Raw genomic sequence first — 15274 nt, 5'->3', positions numbered from 1 at the left:
ATGTTGTCTACTGGTTAGGCATTCAACTGGTAAATGGACCTGTACTTGTATAGTGCTATTCTATTCTCCACTCATAGCGCTTTTACACTACATGCCACATTCACACAGTGAGGGTAATGCTCAGCACAAACAGAAACTTACTCATTCATTCACATTCATACAACCAATTTGGGGTTCAGTGTTGCTTAAGGACACTTCGACATGCAACTGGACAAGCCGCCAACCTTCTGATTACTGGACAACCCGCTCTACCTCCTGAGCCGCAGCCGCCCTACATTAGACAACATCAGAATACAACAGCATTCAGTCTAGCCTAGTCCAGGATTTCACAATAACAACAAAGACCTGGCAGTCAAAGCACTTACTGTTGAGTGTGTTTGATTGTAGGGACTTCAAGAGCTCCCAAAGTGTGCCCACACAGTGCAACACTAGCGCTAACAGGTGGGATGGAGGGAGGCTGAGGACAATGCAAGAAGCTTTTACAGAGCTGATAATGGGAGTTTGTGGCAGTCAGGTGTTGTCAGTGAAAGCCATTCAGTTGCTACCAAGTTGCTGCAAAAAGGAAAACTGTGTATACTTACACTGATTACTCCAGCTTAGATGGGTACAATCAGCACATAATCAAATTAATTGGCTAAGTGGGGACCACAAGGTCAAAAAGGACTTTCATATCAGGTTCCTGTTTAGGTCCATTCTGACATTGGAGAACGAAACCATTCACTTTGATGGAAACCTGTTTTAATAGAATTGAGACACAGTAAATGTGATTATACACTACTATTCTTAATTACCTGATTTTTTTCTTTGGGTGGGTGGCTTCATGATTAATTGAATGTGTAGAAATGTGCGGGAGCTGTGTGACCTATTTAATAATCTTCTCTTCGCTGAGAGATCCCGCTTCTGGGCAGATAATAATGAAAAATGGATCGGGATTTTGGTGGGAAAATATCTAAGCGTAGGTGTTTTGGTGCACATGCCTCTTTTTTTCTTGCTCTTTCTTGCTCATTATACTACATCACCTGACTTCAATGGTGGGCATGTCCAGAAATGACCCTAAAGGGTTCACCTAGAATTTCATATTTTGAAGCAGAGATCCCCTGACCAAGTGGCATTATTTGACGACTTTCGAATTAGGGTTGGTTTGTAATGATGTTGCTTATCAATGTACTAGTCCTCACAATTAGAGATGCCATCACGATCAAATAATCTCCTATACATTTATCATAGTGAATTTCCATTAGTGTAATAATTGTGAATATGCTCTCATGACATGAAAAAGCTGTGTAGCTCTCCAGCATACAGTCCTATAATGACTTCCTGATTTATTTTGAACAAAGGGACAAGTGGGAGCTTCTTACATTAAAAGTCCAGCAATTTGATCTTTTCCTATGCTTTTAACCACATCACATGGTCTTCGCCAGTGGATCCACTTTGCTCAGTTGTCATGGAAATAGCTCAGTTGTCATCCTGCTGACGAAGACTGTGAGATGCAGTTGAAAGTTCTAAAAAATGTGAGTAGATCTTCTTTGAATGCCTTTATTGTTTATGCTGGTCATCACACAGACATAGTTTAAATCAGGGTTCCCACATTCCAACACAAATTTTATGATCTGCTAATTCATCAGCAAAGAATGGTGGAACTGGTGTTAAAGAACGTTAACTGTGCCCCACTAAATGTACTGGCTTTAGCTTTAGCAAAAACACTGTTAGGTTCCTTTAAATGCAGCGCATTCCCTGTATGTTCTGTAGGAGAGTGCTACCTGACAGACTGGACTGTTTGGAGTCCGTGCCAGCTAAGCTGCGTAAGCGGCGATGACCTGGGTTTCGGCTCAGTTCAGGTCCGATCCCGAGCTGTGGTGGCCCAGGATCCAGAAAACCTGTTGCAGTGTCCAGAACAGGAGCTGGAAGCTCGGCCATGTACAGGTCAGTCCGGAAGAATCCAGCTCGAACTCCAAATGACGTGAATGTGATTGACAGAGGCATATTATAGGAGTACAGTTGTTACAGCATTAGCTACATTGTTATGAAAGCTTTTAGGTGATGACCGTGCTCTCCCTGCAGATGGCCAGTGTTTTGAATACAAGTGGAGGACTGGACCATGGAGGGGTTCATCTCGCCAAGTCTGGTGTCAGCGCTCAGATGCACTGAATACCACAGGTAAGCATATTATGATGATGATGATGATGATGATGATGATGATGATTATTATTCTTATTATTATTCTTATTATTATTATGATTAACCTTGCGAGGCAGCTGGACTCACAAGATTATATGAGATCCCATCTTGCCAGTCTTGAATGGTGGGGCATAGCCACGTGTTTTTTCAATCTGAAATGCTGAGATATAGTGTTATAAACCAGGATAGCGTATAAACTAGTGTTTTAGGTGGTATGCCATTTCAAATTTTCGTCATATTCTTTATTCATTTCTTTTGGCTTTATAAGATTTTCAATACATCCAGTTAGTTCAAGAACTAGACAGTTTTTGAACACAATGAAATGTCAGACCCTTGACATTTTGAATACCTATAGCATAGACCAGTTGGTAGTCTTGATTCAAGTCAGATAGCGTGGATGTGATTTAAGGTGATAATGTAGCAGAGGTTACTTAAAACTGTCTCCTCCAGAGTGTCACAATCCCAGATAGCTTTCCAAGCATTTCTTGACAGCGAGTTCCAGGAAACTGTAAACAGATTAGTCTGTAATCTGTGGGAAATTAATCTCACTGTCAGTCACATGGAAGGGTTAAGCTCAGTGCTGAGAGCATTGTTTCCCAGTTCTACAATTATCATTTCACATCTGGTTTACCATTTAAGGAAGGGCTATCTGGAAGAATGAGTGAGAGCATCTGCTTTTATTTACAGCTCCTGCTCCATACAGGCCTGCAGCCATGTTGTATTTCTGGATTAGGTGGGCATACAGCAGTCGGCTCTTAGTTTAAGTGAATGAGGAATGTCAGTATAGCCACTACTCCAGATGGTGTGCCTATGTGCGGCCGCTCTGATTGGCACACTGCATCTTTTCCCTTCTTGTAAATGTTTCCTCACAAGCAGCGGCGTTCCCCTCATGAATATTCATGCAGAGCTCTCTCCCCGAGCATGCCACCTAATAAATATTCAAGAAGCTCTGATAGATTACCATGTTTTTGCAGACATGTGTTTTCGCTGAATGTCTGCTAGTTGGATCAATGTCAGTTGCACTGTCTGTCTACGTAATCCAGCTTATTTTATCCACAGTGGGAATACACACTCCTTGCCCTACATAGTCTACAACTCAAAATCCCAGATGAACCTGATTACCAAGTGACTCAATTATATTGTGAATTCATGGTCAAGAGTGGAATGAGATTTAAAGGAAGTGTAGATCCCCCTTTACTGTAACCCTCTTGTATATTTGTCTTGTATTGATTTACTCCAGAATGGTGGAAATGAAAGCTCTTGCCATTGCCTCCAGGCACTTTATTCCACAGTAATGATAGGACAATATAACTCCCCCTAAAGATATGTCTTGAAGTTCATTCCATCAGTAAACTGCATGCTAGGAAACCCAATTGAGGGATTTTTAAAGTGGACCTACCCTGTCATGGTTGTTCAGTTTGAACTCAACCAACAATGTTAAATATCTCAGCAAGTCAGATGTAATATTTATGAATCAACAGCTTTCGACCCTTTGATTTGTCTTGCAGTGGTCAGTGCAATAGTTAAGGGTAGTGGCAGCAGCAAGAGCATACAGGATAACTCTATAATCCAGTGTAGATCGTACAGTGGATTGTGTAAAGCAGGGGTCAAACACAAATTGGCTTAGGGCCACTGCTGGTGTCATCTCGTGCGGGGGCCACTTCAACAGGGTTTTTTTTATTTTAATTGTATATGAACTAGAACAAACTACAAAAAATAATAAAAAACAATAATAATCTTGTGGGCCCGAGGGAAAGGGATGGGGGGCTGGGAATGGCCCACGGGCCGGCAGTTTCAGATCCCTGGTGTAAATTTATTTTTATTTTTTTTGGTTCTGTTCTGGTATTATAATCTGATTTGAATTTTTTTGGGAGTGTTTTGTGAGTCATTGTTAGGACAAGGCCACTTTGGCGTAGTAACGTTTCTTAAACACGGACTTTTTGTTTCTTTTCTGTGGCACAACACAGCACACAGTAACTATTACACTGCAACCTGAGCTTATCTGCACACTTTACGGCTGACTAACATAACTACCCCTCTGTTATAAACCAAAAATGCTAACAATGTTAGCTTTCTGAATGTCTCTGGTTACAAATATATCTGTGGGAAAATCTCACGCTACTGTTGATGTCCAGCGTGATCACAGACACTGGGAAACCCAACTTAATTGGCTGTGTCTCATGTAGTTTTAAATTAGGAAATATACAACTTTTATTTTAAGGGGCACAATGGCCAGTTCAAAACAGGGCAATGCCAAACTGGCTGTGGGGGTAGATCATTTTAGAAGTTGCAGTACGGCCACATGGTCGGGTGTCCATGGCTCTGGCCATTAGGCCATAGTATAATTTCTGCCCTTTAACATCTTTTGGGACTGTCTAGCATATATATTTCCACACATGGCACTTACAGTAGCATAGAACGATCCCTGATACAATGTTAAAATGTACTTTTTATTGGTATATTTGTGAATAAAGAATGGTTACTGATGTTCTGATGATGATGATAATGATGATGATGATGTTCTGTTTTAGAAATGAAATCCTTCTAAATGTCTGAAATTGTGCTTGTTTTCAATTTGACCCTAAACATACTACATGTTACTGTCATTGACAACATAAATTGTTTTTCTTTCCAGATGTTATGAATAACAAAAATCTGTCCTGGGAAACAATATGAGGACACCAAAAAGATCTTTCTTTCCATTTTTAGGTCAGTCAGTGACAAAATCACTGCATAAAGTAAAAAAATCCCCAGAACACTCTTCCATGGGTATTACATTTCTTCTGGATGACTCTACTGTATGCTCTCAGCCTTCATGCAAAGTGTCTACCAAAGGATGAATTTAAAAAGGGTCTGAATCAGTCTCAGGATTTGAGTGGAATTTTTAATGCCTTGCAAACTAATTATCAAATTATTCCAGCATCACTACCCATTGTAAGTGCAATTGTAATGAGCTTCAGTGAGTGTTGTTTTCAGAGAGACAGGAACAGAGACGGCTGCTGCTGCTTGTAACACTCACTGCCTCCAGCTCAGCTAACTGGAAAACTAAAGCAGTTATAAAACTGGGACACAATTGTTACTGTTCATGGATTTACTTTTTGCTACTGTTGTTATTGATCGGCTTCAAGCAAAGGTCTGACACTGTATCTTAAATCTTGCAGTGATAGAAACACCGGTTGCTAACCTCTGACACTCGAGTTTCACCTTTTGGACTTTTGCCCTGCAGGTGGATGCCCAGCGACAGCCAAGCCGATGGCTGACCGATCCTGTGACCCGCCCTGCACCAAGCCACGCTCCCTGTGCACAGAGGTGAGTTTTGGGTGGAGTGATGGCAAAGGTTGCATACATCTGTGTTCAGATTCATTCGTCTGCATTCTCAGTGCTGCTGCTTTGAGGCCCTGGGTGGTGTTTTCAGTGAAGCTGTTTGATCAGGCTCTGAGTGTAAGCACCCACATGACAGTTTATCTAATATATATATATACCTGGGACTCCTTGTCACAGGTTCCACATGCTTCTGAGATGTAATAATAATAATAATAATAATAATAATAATAATAATAATAATAAATGCTTTATTTTTGGATAGGGACAGTGCACATTAATGAACATCGATATTTAAACATCTCTGTGAACATGCCGGATTATAGCAAAGCTGCTAATTTGCATCCGTAGTCATGTAGGCAGTTCAAAGAGTATTTTTCTCTTCTAAGATTATGATTGAATATATTGAAGAGACCAAGAACCAAAACCAGTTTTGTGTATCTCTTACTCTCTTTTGACGCCTCATTTATCTCGCCAATCCTTTAGGAAATCACAACCCCTATACTGGAAAACACAACTCTCTCACCACCAGACTCAGGACCACTTGTATATATTATGCATTTTGCTACGTTTTATCATTCCTTTAATTTCATTTTTTTGGCAATGAAATTGTCTCTTGGCAGTCTTTAGTGCCTCCAAATGTCTTTTCACATCTCTTGGCTTCTCTTGGTATCTTTTAGTGCTTCTTGAGCATCTTCTGGCATCTCCTGTTGTCTCTCTTTGATGTCTCTCATCTTTTGGTGTTTCTTTGCATCTTTTCCAGGATTTCACAGGCTTTTTTTGGGATTGTTGCGGCCTAAAATACCAGATTTCATTCCAGCTTTTCTAAAGAACATTGCAATGCATGTTGAGACATTGTAGGCATAAATTGCGGGAGAATTGCAAAAATAGTTGATGGGCAAATTTGCAGAAAAAGTTGCGTTGATCAGACAAAACTTCCAGTGCCTGCAAAATTCATGGGAATTTTTGTAAATAGTTGTAATCACAACATCACAACTTCCTCGAAGGATTGAGAATAGTCTCGTAATACCAGACGATTAGAGATCTCAGTGACCAATCACATGGGGATTTCTAAATGCAAAGTAGTTTGCACGAGAACAGACGCTAACAAACGTACGCCACTTATGTCAAAGTCAATGCTGTCTACCTATTTCTGTTATACAACAGTGTTTACAAGCACACGACTTCCACATGGTGATTGGTGCTGCAAAGCAGGTTTTCTTTTAAATTCAAAGGCCAGGGTAAAGTCGTCAGTCTCTGTTGAGCAAAGCATTTAGAATCTGGCCTTAGAATGGAGACATATAATAATAACTTCATGTGTGATTTATCAACATCTCCCTTGTGTCTTCCAGCCTGAGGTGGGGACACAGGTTTTACTCACTCATTCCAACTGACAGGTGGCGATAGCAGCAGCAGATTTTATGCTTTTAAAAGTGGATAGTAAAGTCCCAAATTGTACATAGTCCAAAACCCCAAATCTAACAGTTCACCCTTGTAGGATCTTCGCAAGGGTATCACTCAACTGTTTGACGTCTTTTGGCATCTCTTGGTGTCTTTTGGCATCTCTGTTGTTGTCTCTTCGTGTCTGTGGGCACCCTTGGGTCTCTTTGACATCTCTTATCTCTCAGTATCTGTTGGCATCTTTTACCGCTTCTAAATGTCTAAATGTCTCTTTTTTTCATGGTGTCTTTTGGCATCTCCTGTTGTCTCTGTTTGATGTTTCTTGTCTTTTCATGTTTCCTTGCATCTTTTTGTGCTTCTGAGCATCTTTTGGCATCTCTTGGTGTCACTCTGCAGTTTTTACTGTCTGCTGATGTCTCACAGGTATATTATTGGTTTATGTCAAGACAGACCCACACTTGTGTGGCGTTAGTGCTGACCCTCCGGTCTCTTCCTACGCACACCAAATATACCAAAGATTTCTTTCCTTAATGTCACTCTAAAAGTTGTGCACACAAGTAGCCACAGCTAGCTGTGTCCTACTGCAGCTGCTACAGTGCAAGATACATTTCCCAGTGAAAACCCAACACAGAAATGTCTATCCAACTTCTTTCAACCATGTTAGAAATGAATCAAGTTCAGAGGCCAAGTCTGTAGACCTCCAAAATGGCTGAGAGAAGAAGCCCCAGACCCCCTGTTGGGACAGAAGGAGTGTATAGGGATATTTTAAGGAAACAGAAAATCACAGGAAATAAACTCAAAGGTCTGACTCACATGGTGTTGCCACCTGTTATTAAGCCTTTTCCCATTACCCTCTCTTAACACACCTGGACTGAAGCACTGCAGGTTAACAGCTGCTTTTCTTTTCTTTTTTTCAGAAACAGCAGCAAAACAGAGACCCTGGAACTGCTTTTAAGCTTGCAAACAGAGCAGCTTAGAATACACTGATATAAAAAATCCATCCTTTATCTATAGCCGCTCAACCCTTAGAGGGTGAGAGTCTGAATCTTCTGCTGATAAGAGTGATAGAACAACACCCTAGACCAGTCAAGGGCTGACATAGAAAACAAAATGAAATAGAGACCATGTCCAAAACATCCCAGTGTTATTGTGACTGCAAATACCCCTTGTTTTCTGGTATTTTAATAATGTGATGTTGAGCTTCGCCTTCCATTTTGCAGTTGCTTCTTCTGAAGTTTTTTCCATTGGCATCAGCCTGTTATATAATATCTTCTGTCTCTCTGGAGGAGCCGTTGCTTGGGCTTGTACAGTTTTTACAGAGATGTATTTGAGATTGTAGGCTACAGGCATTAATCTGAGGCAGAGAAGAGTTAAATTCAAAACTCAAAATCTGATATACAGTATGTTTCTAGTTCAGAATGGCTACTTTTATTGAATATGATATAGCTAATTTGATTTTAGGAAATAAATGATTTAAGTTTATTCTGTGGTTTCCATCAAATGAAATTTTGGGACCAGTTCAATTAAATATTTGCCTTTAAGCTTTGTTTCTTATTAATGAATCATGCAGTCGCAAGCAGAAATTTATGCAAAAGGAATATTTTATTCTTATGAGAGGATATTTTTTTTCTATCAGATGTCCATGACACAGGGTTTGATGTTTTTCTTAAAGTCCTTAGCTTTTAAACTCAGGGCATTTCTTTAGAGACCAAATATGCTGTGAATAGCAGGGGAGAATTTAAAGTGCTACTCAAGGAGAAGAGGAGGATAATCGATTCTGTTTTTCTGAAATGTCAGGCTGAACTGGGACCTGCCAACGTTTTACGCTCTTTAGTCTTTAGTAGTCAGGAATCTTTTGCTGATTAGAGTGACATCAACAATACAGCAGCATTAACATGCCTGTTTAACTTGTGTTTTCAGTCAAGTAAAACTGCTGCCATGTACAAGGTCAGCACTAGTATTTTTGGGCTGAAGCTGCCAAATGTTGATCGACTGGGCTGAACATTTGACCAAATTGTATTTCTTTTCCATAACAAGGACATGATTTTTCACATTTCACATGATACCATTATCTTCACTCTAGTTTCAAATCTGAGCCCACTACAGCCTCTGTCAGCCACGCAGTAGTAGAGGTTACCATAATGACCTGAAAGTGGGGGGAGAAAAAGTCTGGTTGCACCCCTCCGTTCCAGCATTTTCCTACAGCACAAATATACGCCACCAGGCACTATACGTACACCACAGAACAGAAGATGAATTGTGTTTGTTTTAGCATGTGGTTGCATGATTCAGAGTTGTGGTTGCTAGAAGGAAGCTAGAGACGTCTGGAGGATGAGAGGAGTGTGAGTAAGTTCATACTGTGTACTCTGTGAGCATTACAGCAGCACCCTCAAGAGACTGAACCCAGATATATATAAAATGATAACACAGTGCTGAACCGCACTTCTTTTCCTTTGTTTTCCACTGAGGAGATGTAAATCATCATTTCCTCATTTCCAGCTCTGGCTGCTGTCGGCTGTACGCAGCTACTGTTTGCGCGGCAGGGATTTCTGAGGCCGATTATCCTCCAGAGATTGTCGGGAGCTAGGGACCCCCTGCAGGGTGATGAATAGATCATGGATGAATAAGAGAGAGATGTGGAGGAGGGGTGGCTTCCCTGCATGCACACACACACATACCGCTCCATGCAATCAAACACACACCCTGTCTGACAAAACAGACAGTAGCAATAGACTGCAGCACTGTTACTGAGCTGATTTTATGAGATTGTACAGCTAAATCATAGCTTTATCAAAGGTGCTCTATGATTTCGTCTTTCTGTATTTATTTCATTTCAACAATGACACAAACAGTATCGACATTGCTTTGTACGTTGTTTACCGACAGATCAAGGCCCCTTTTTCCAACTCAATCAATCCTGGAGGATAACAATGTGATTCTAAACATCCTTGCATCCTTCAGTTTATGAAGCCTACTGCAGACTACATGGCTTTTGCCATGATTTTCCTAACCCAAATTCTTGAGATCTGAGACATTACACCTTGAGTTGGAACAGAATCCATGCTCGTGCCACTGCAATAGAGGTCTTCACAGGTGCCAATCAGAAATGGACCCTTGAAAATCTATTTAAAAGGCAACGTATGTGAATTAATTTAACCTGTTGAAACTGGTTCCGCACGTTTTTTTGGGGCTTCAGTCGGGTTGGGCCCGATTTGGTGTGGTGGTACAGGGGTCGGGAAGACCCATATGGAAATGTCGACCCAAACAGATCTAAAACAGAGACTTGGCCTGGACCTGTACATTGAAGATTGAAGGCTGTATTTTGTTATCCCTTTCTCTAAGACATTGTGATGTTCTTGCTTTGGACCAATGGAAATGCTGTCCCACAAATAAAATCTTACGACATCAAAGAGAAAAATAGAGTGAGAGAAGTTACATTTGAAAATACCTGAAACCACAACAAAATGGCCTAAACACCCTGGATTCAGCCTTAGGAGCAGAACTCAAAAACAACACTGGCAGTGGCATGGTGCTCTACTACTAAGTGGAAGCAGTTGAAAGAAGTCGCAATACATGTCATTTTCCCTGCACTTCACAGTTTACACTCTTCACCTCACCTGCTTCTTCGTCTGCCTGCAGAAATGCTGACATATCGGTGAAAATACAGTAGAATTGCTTTCAAGGAGAATGAAGACAGGTTGACAGATGTTAATCAGACGAGGGTTACAGAAACCAGAGCTGATTTGGAAGTCAACAAGTTACTTAAGATTTCCGTCATAATCTTTTCTTTCCCCCTGTGGTTTCTCTTCATCCATTCATGTTTGTTACGCCTGTGTGGGCTTATTTTCTTTATTCCTTTACCATTCATGTTTTGTTGGTATCTTTTAACGTGTATAAAATTCAACCTTTATATACAGAGAGCTTTAGATGTCTTGATAAAAGACTGCTACGAGTATTTTCTGAGCTGTCTGGTAAATGGTAAATGGACCTGTACTTGTATAGCGCCTTACTAGTCTTCCGACCACTCAAAGCGCTTTTACACTACATGCCACATTCACCCTTTCACACACATTCAACCAGTGACGGCAAAGCCCATCAAACAGAAACTAATGCATTCATACACATTCACACAGTGATGCACAGCATCGGGAGCAATTTGGGGTTCAGTATCTTGCTCAAGGATACTTCGACATGTGGCGGGAGGAGCCGGGGATCGAAGGTAAAGCTGGATTTGTGAGAACATAAAATTCAAGGTTTCAAGCTGTGCACTTGTGCCCGAACCGCAATGGTTTGGATGTATGAGGAACTACTGGCAGCTATGTTTGGGAGTGATGTAATTCGAAAACAACAGTGGCGGCTGCATCAGTTATGTCAAAACTAGAGGGTGTTTCCTCATTGGAAGAAGAGCAAAGAGCAACACTGAAGGTTTTTCTCCATGAAAAAGATGTTTTTGCTCTTCTCCCGACTAACTTTGTTTATCTGATTAGTTAAAGTTCGCCCATGACAGACAAGTATTTTTTTGAAAGTGCCATAGACAACTTCCCAGATTGTTCTGTGTAGACCACTGGTTCTGGTTACCCAGTAGGGCTAAAGGTAAATCTTAAGGGTCTATAAGATACGAAAGAAATAAATAAAAAAGAAAAACTTTTACTTTTCTCTAATCTTCTTGTTTAGTAGCCACCTACCACTGCGGTTCTAGGCTCAGACTGATGTCTCCAAAGCTACTGGATGGATTGCTATCTTATTCCCCTCAAAATCAATTGTAATACATTTTGCTGATCCTCTGACTTTTCATCTTACGCCGTCAGCAGCAACATAACAAACTCTATGTCGTTAAAATGTTTTTTAAAACCAACCCAGCAAAACTTTTAAGTTTTTCTGGCAACTGGGAATAAGGCTGATTTGTCCATTTCATTATGTTAAACCCTTGTGTTCCCCCTTCCTGTGTCAGGCGGGCGTGTGTGGCTGTGAGGATGGCTACACTGAAGTGATGACTTCTGATGGCCTGCTGGACCAATGCACGGTCATCCCAGTGCTGGAGATTCCCACTGCAGGTGACAACAAGGCCGACGTCAAGACCATCAGAGCTTTCAACCCAACGCAACCTGAAGCCAGCACACCGGGCAGGGCGGGACGCACCTGGTTCCTGCAGCCCTTCGGCCCAGGTAACACACCTTGGCACAGTCTGTGACACCAATGTTTTTATCATGTTAAATGTTGATGAGTGTGGATTTTTAAGAGGAAGTGTAGAATAATACAGTGAAGCAGAATATAAATAATAGTAAACGGTAGATTCTGATAGTTTCACACACACCAAAACAGTGGCAGAATGAGACAAAGAAAATCATTTTAGGTTTGTACCAAATTACTCAGACTAGAGTGCGTTTTCTGTAGGAAATGTGTGTGATTGCTGAGAGCACAAGATCATTGCTTACTAAGCTATAAAAGTAGGAGTGGAAGGAGGGGTAGTAATGAGTGGAGAAACAGAGGGAGGACCTATGGCAGAAAGGAAGGAGGGAAGGGGAAAATGATAAGAGAAAGCAAGTATGGGTGGATGAAGGAAGGGATTTCAGTGTTGAAAAGAACAAACCTCTATCTGTTATGAAAAGCAATAATATAGTGATGATAATAAAGGGACAAGGGGACAGCACCAGCAATATCGGAAAAATTTAAGAAAGGAAGTGTAATGAATGGCTGAAATGGAAGGGAAATAATTATAAATATAAAGGAAATAAAAAAGGGAATCAAGGCATGGAGAAGGGAAGGAAGACGAACAGGAAAAAAGGAAAAAGAATGGAAGACTATCAAAGGAAAAATTTCAATAAAGCAAAAAGGAAAAAACAAGGTAGGAAGAAGAAATAAAGGAGGAAAGAAGGAAAATAGGAAAAGGGTAAAAAGGAAAAATGTAAATGAATGACTGGAGAGGGGAATAAAGGAAGGAAGGAAAAAGGAGGAAAGAAAGGGGGAAGAATGAAAGCAAGAAGAAAAAAGGAAGAAAAACAGTAAAAAGAGGGAATAAAAGGTGAAAATGAAGAAAAATAGGAATAAAGGAAATATAATAAGAAAGAAAGGAGGAACAAGCAATGGAGGAGGGAACAGGAAGAACAGCAGAAATGAGCAAGGTTAGAGAGAGAAAGATCATGGTTGCTAAGGCTGTTGATTGTTGATTCTCATTCCCAGGTCGTCAAACCCTGTTAGGATATAGATTTCAGTAAATATGATAAAAACTTATCTTGATAACTTGGTGGCTTGAATGTAATTGGGAAGATTCCCAGATACCCTGATTAGGTTTGGTCTGATTTATGACCACTTCATATGATTATTATTATTATATTTGTGAGATTTTTTGTCATGTTCAAAACCTACGTACGTGAATTGCATACTGTTTATGTATTAATATTACAGCATGCAAGCAGTAGAGAGGGAAGTTTACTTATTTTTTCCGATCCAAATGACCTTTTTATTACAGAGAGAGTGTAATGTGCCAAAATGAATTGAATTCCACACTGCGTTATGTGTATAACTCTACTGCCCCCTTCAGCTTCAGACAGGGAAGTGAAATGTCCTACAGTATGTAATGTAAGGCTGCGTGTGTGATTCTCTGTGCAGATGGGAAGCTGAAGACCTGGGTGTACGGAGTAGCAGCGGGAGCATTTGTTCTGCTCGTCTTCATAATCTCCATGACGTACTTAGCATGGTAACGTACCAGCGCTTATGTGTTATCTACCTGTGTGTTTTCTTTCTGTCATCACATCAGTGACCATTCATGCCGTCATTCACCTACATTCAGTGAACTGATGGAGGTCATAATGAAGAAAGGGCCAATAGGTTTAAACAAAACACGGATAAGGGTTAACAAAACCATTCAAATCTACTTTTCTGATAGTTACAGAGGTGGTAGAAGGACGTTTTCATTGGATATTGCCACTTTAATTTGATAAATATTGATAAAGTGGAGAACTTTCAAAGATAAAATAACAAAAAATGCAGTTTATTATCCATTAAGGAAATCCAAGTCTGATAAATGATGAATGAGTGGACTATGCTGAATTAGTGTTAACTTACAGACTCCCTTCTCCAACTCCTTCCCTGCTGCTGCTGTGATTTTTAAATAAAGATCAGTGTTGATGTTAAATGTAGTCAAAAAAGCAATAAATTCCTCAGTGCCTGCCATATCAAGGTTCCCACATGTCCTGGAACACCTGGAAATTGATTAAAATATACATATATATATATACATATACCTGAATATAACCTCCATTACATCACTGCTTGTGTTGATTCATTCAGTTAATTTTATTTTGTCATTTTACTTTGAGTTCCGTCATCATTTGTCACCTTCATTTCTTGTTTTTCTGTCTCCACCTTCACCCTCACCCCCACTGCTCAGTTATTGTTGTTGTTGCCTTTGCTGCAAGTCGAGATCCAAGTCCCCCTCAGACGGGGTCTACTGGATGGACCAAAACAGCTACACTGTGCCTTACACCTGTCCTGCCTGCCAGAAACTAGAGCAAGATGAGTTACAGCGGCACGGTCAACCCCAACAGCACCAGCAGCAGCAGCCGCAGCAGCAATGTGAGGCTCTGCTCCAACAGCCTCTAGGATCACAACAACACCCGCAGCAGCAGCAGTCACTACCACCCCCACCCCCACCAACTCACTTTGAAACTCTAATCACTTAGTCAGGGCCTCACCTCACCCACCTGTAACTCACTACGCCTGACATTCATTTGTGCCCAAACACCCCCAGTGCCTGTACACTCATTTCAGTGGATCACTTCCTGGAGGTGAGCAGTCCATCAAACACACCACAACTTCAGGGTTACTGCACTTCATAGGTTTGCTCTTAAACAAACTGCTAATTTCCCAGAGCATTGAGCTATTCTTTTTAAGACTTATAGCTCTGAAGCTACCAATATCTGATATTTAGTTAGAGTAGTGTATATTTTTTTCTACATTTTTATTAACTCTTAACTGAAAACCATAGTTACAGCTACTACTGCTGTAACAACAACACTACAACTACCGGTGTAGGTACAAGGTCTGCTTGGGGGCCTGCGTTTACAGCGGATGTTACACATTAAAGCCGCAGTAGGTAACTTTTTTTTTTCTAATGGTTACTGAAGATGTCACTATATCCTGTCACTTTTTTTCGGAGCTGTTTATGGGTGGTTGCTAACGAGTGAGCCATCCCGTTTGCGTCCCATCTTTGTTAAGAGCTGCACATGGGCAGTACCAATTGGGCAGGATGTACTGCAGCGCAGACACACTTTGCTACATACAGTCAATTGTGTGTTAATGTGTTACAGCATCTGAAAACACAGGACCCCAACCAGTCCTGCAGCTTCCACTACTGTACTACCACTGCTAGCAC

At 40.8% G+C, this 15274-nt stretch overlaps 1 protein-coding gene across 1 annotated transcript in view; it reads left to right on the top strand.

The window, feature by feature from the left end:
- The window catches only part of thsd7aa (thrombospondin, type I, domain containing 7Aa), a 153060-nt gene that overhangs the window by 132158 nt on the left and 5628 nt on the right, over positions 1-15274 (top strand). The window contains exons 23-27 of the mRNA XM_051391019.1: positions 1750-1923; positions 2062-2157; positions 5405-5487; positions 11852-12065; positions 13510-13597. Of these exons, the coding sequence (XP_051246979.1) occupies positions 1750-1923; positions 2062-2157; positions 5405-5487; positions 11852-12065; positions 13510-13597 (655 nt within the window). The remainder of the gene's footprint in view (positions 1-1749; positions 1924-2061; positions 2158-5404; positions 5488-11851; positions 12066-13509; positions 13598-15274) is intronic.

This window comes from Dicentrarchus labrax, unplaced genomic scaffold, assembly GCF_905237075.1.
Source record: "Dicentrarchus labrax unplaced genomic scaffold, dlabrax2021, whole genome shotgun sequence".
Lineage (NCBI taxonomy): Eukaryota > Metazoa > Chordata > Actinopteri > Moronidae > Dicentrarchus > Dicentrarchus labrax.
The sequence above is the reverse complement of the archived record's forward strand: the minus strand, read 5'-3'. Positions and strand labels throughout refer to the sequence as shown.